This window comes from Lissotriton vulgaris, chromosome 7 (genome assembly GCF_964263255.1).
Source record: "Lissotriton vulgaris chromosome 7, aLisVul1.2, whole genome shotgun sequence".
NCBI lineage: Eukaryota > Metazoa > Chordata > Amphibia > Caudata > Salamandridae > Lissotriton > Lissotriton vulgaris.
In genome coordinates this window covers 75,900,929-75,902,711 of record NC_141695.1, presented here as the reverse complement: position 1 = coordinate 75,902,711, position 1,783 = coordinate 75,900,929, and the positions used below count along the sequence as shown (strand labels likewise).

The following is a 1,783-nucleotide window of genomic DNA, read 5'->3' as shown; positions in this document are numbered from 1 at the left end:
ATTGTGATAACTTTTGCAGCCAATAAATTCATATCCCTGCGGAATCGGATTTTAACAGAAACAAAAATTAACCAAAATATTGGACTAGAACACTTGGAACAATGAAAGCCCCAGCAGGCACAATTAAAATGAATGTTTAGTTTGTGAAATTGCAAAGATACCATTCCATTACAAAGAAATGCTTTTTCAAGGTGTAGCAAGGGCCTTCTCACTGCCCTGAGAGGTGCAGGAATATTAATTAAAAGTATAAAGCGAAATACATGTATTTTAGTTATCTTGTCATCAGAAGCCCACAGTCATAAATGTAATCATTAAATATTATCACAAAATCTAAATTCAATTCAGTGTGAACAATTATATTTGTGTGCTCACAATGTTTCATTTAATGGTTGTATTTTTATTGAAAATATTGGTGTCCAGGCAACAATTATTTTAAACTCAGGTGGTGTTTATTTACAGGGTGTGTTCAATTGCACATCTGCAGTATTGCTATAGTAATGAAAAAAGAAAATCTCAGCTCCACAGGTCATTTCCTCATTGTTGGATTTTCAGACTTTCCAGAGCTGCAAGTTCCACTTTTTGTTGCATTTTTATTGATGTACCTGATAACTCTAGTGGGGAACCTTCTGATCCTGGCAATAATTTGCTCAAACTCCCATTTACACACTCCCATGTATTTCTTCCTCACACATTTGTCCTCCATTGACATTGGTTACACCTCTGTTGTGTTTCCACAGCTTCTCCTCCACTTCTTCAAGGAGGGTATAGAGGTTTCTCTCACGGAATGTCTGCTGCAGATGTATTTTTTCATGGTCTTTGCAACTGTGGAGTTACTTCTCCTGACAGTCATGGCTTATGATCGATATGTGGCCATCTGCTATCCCTTACGCTACACGGCCATCATGAATAAGACCGTGTGCTTGACCCTAGCTGCTGGAAGCTGGTCAGTTGGACTTCTAATTGCAATGCCACACATTCCACTGATGTCCACATTTTCTTTCTGTGAGTCCCACACCATTAACCACTTCTTCTGTGATATTACAGCCCTGTTGAAGATTTCTTGCACCAGCACTCGCGCCATCGAGACCCTCAACTACATCAATGGCTCCATAGTGGCAATGATGTCATTTATTCTTATCATTTTTTCATATAGCAAAATTGTTTCTTCTATCCTGAAAATCAAATCTAAGAGTGGGAAGGACAAAGCTTTCTCCACATGTGTCTCTCATCTCACTGTGGTTATTTTATTCTATGTATCTCTCTTTTCCACTTACGTGCGACCAATATCATCGTATTCGTTGAAAGAAAACAAGATAATGTCTTTGTCATATGTTGCTGTTACTCCACTGTGTAACCCCATCATATACAGTCTAAAAAACACAGAGTTTAAAAAAGCTCTCATGAAGGCAAAGAACATATCATAAACTATATGACGAAAAGGAAAATCTGCAGGAATCCAATGACTGTTGTAGGGCTGTTTGTTACAATATATTTGACATTTTATTGTTTCTTTCTCTGTGTAGCATCTTTTGAAGAATGCTGCAAAAAACCTTATTGTTTTGATGAAAGTAATTCACAAGCACTGTTGAAAGGAAAAGTGAAGGAATATATTTTATTTTCAACAATAGCAAAGCTGCAGAAAAAAAGTGTTATACCACATCAGATAGAAATAATACCATTAATAAAAAGGAATTCAATATCAAAATGACTTGTTGACAAAATATATTTTGTAATAAAAAAGTGGGACCTATGTTTGAATTGTATATGTTAATTTTACATGTAT

General features: G+C 35.9%; 1 protein-coding gene across 1 annotated transcript; it reads left to right on the top strand.

Moving 5' to 3' along the window:
• The first annotated feature begins 497 nt into the window (after positions 1-497).
• Positions 498-1,424, top strand: LOC147700808 (olfactory receptor 1L4-like). The gene has a single exon (XM_086928499.1). The coding sequence runs from the start codon at positions 498-500 to the stop codon at positions 1,422-1,424; it is 927 nt and encodes a 308-aa protein (XP_086784625.1).
• Positions 1,425-1,783: the final 359 nt, after the last annotated feature.

Bases quoted from the DNA above. Each gene is read 5' to 3' on its own strand.
- LOC147700808 (XM_086928499.1), top strand. From the start codon at position 498: ATGAAAAAAGAAAATCTCAGCTCCACAGGTCATTTCCTCATTGTTGGA.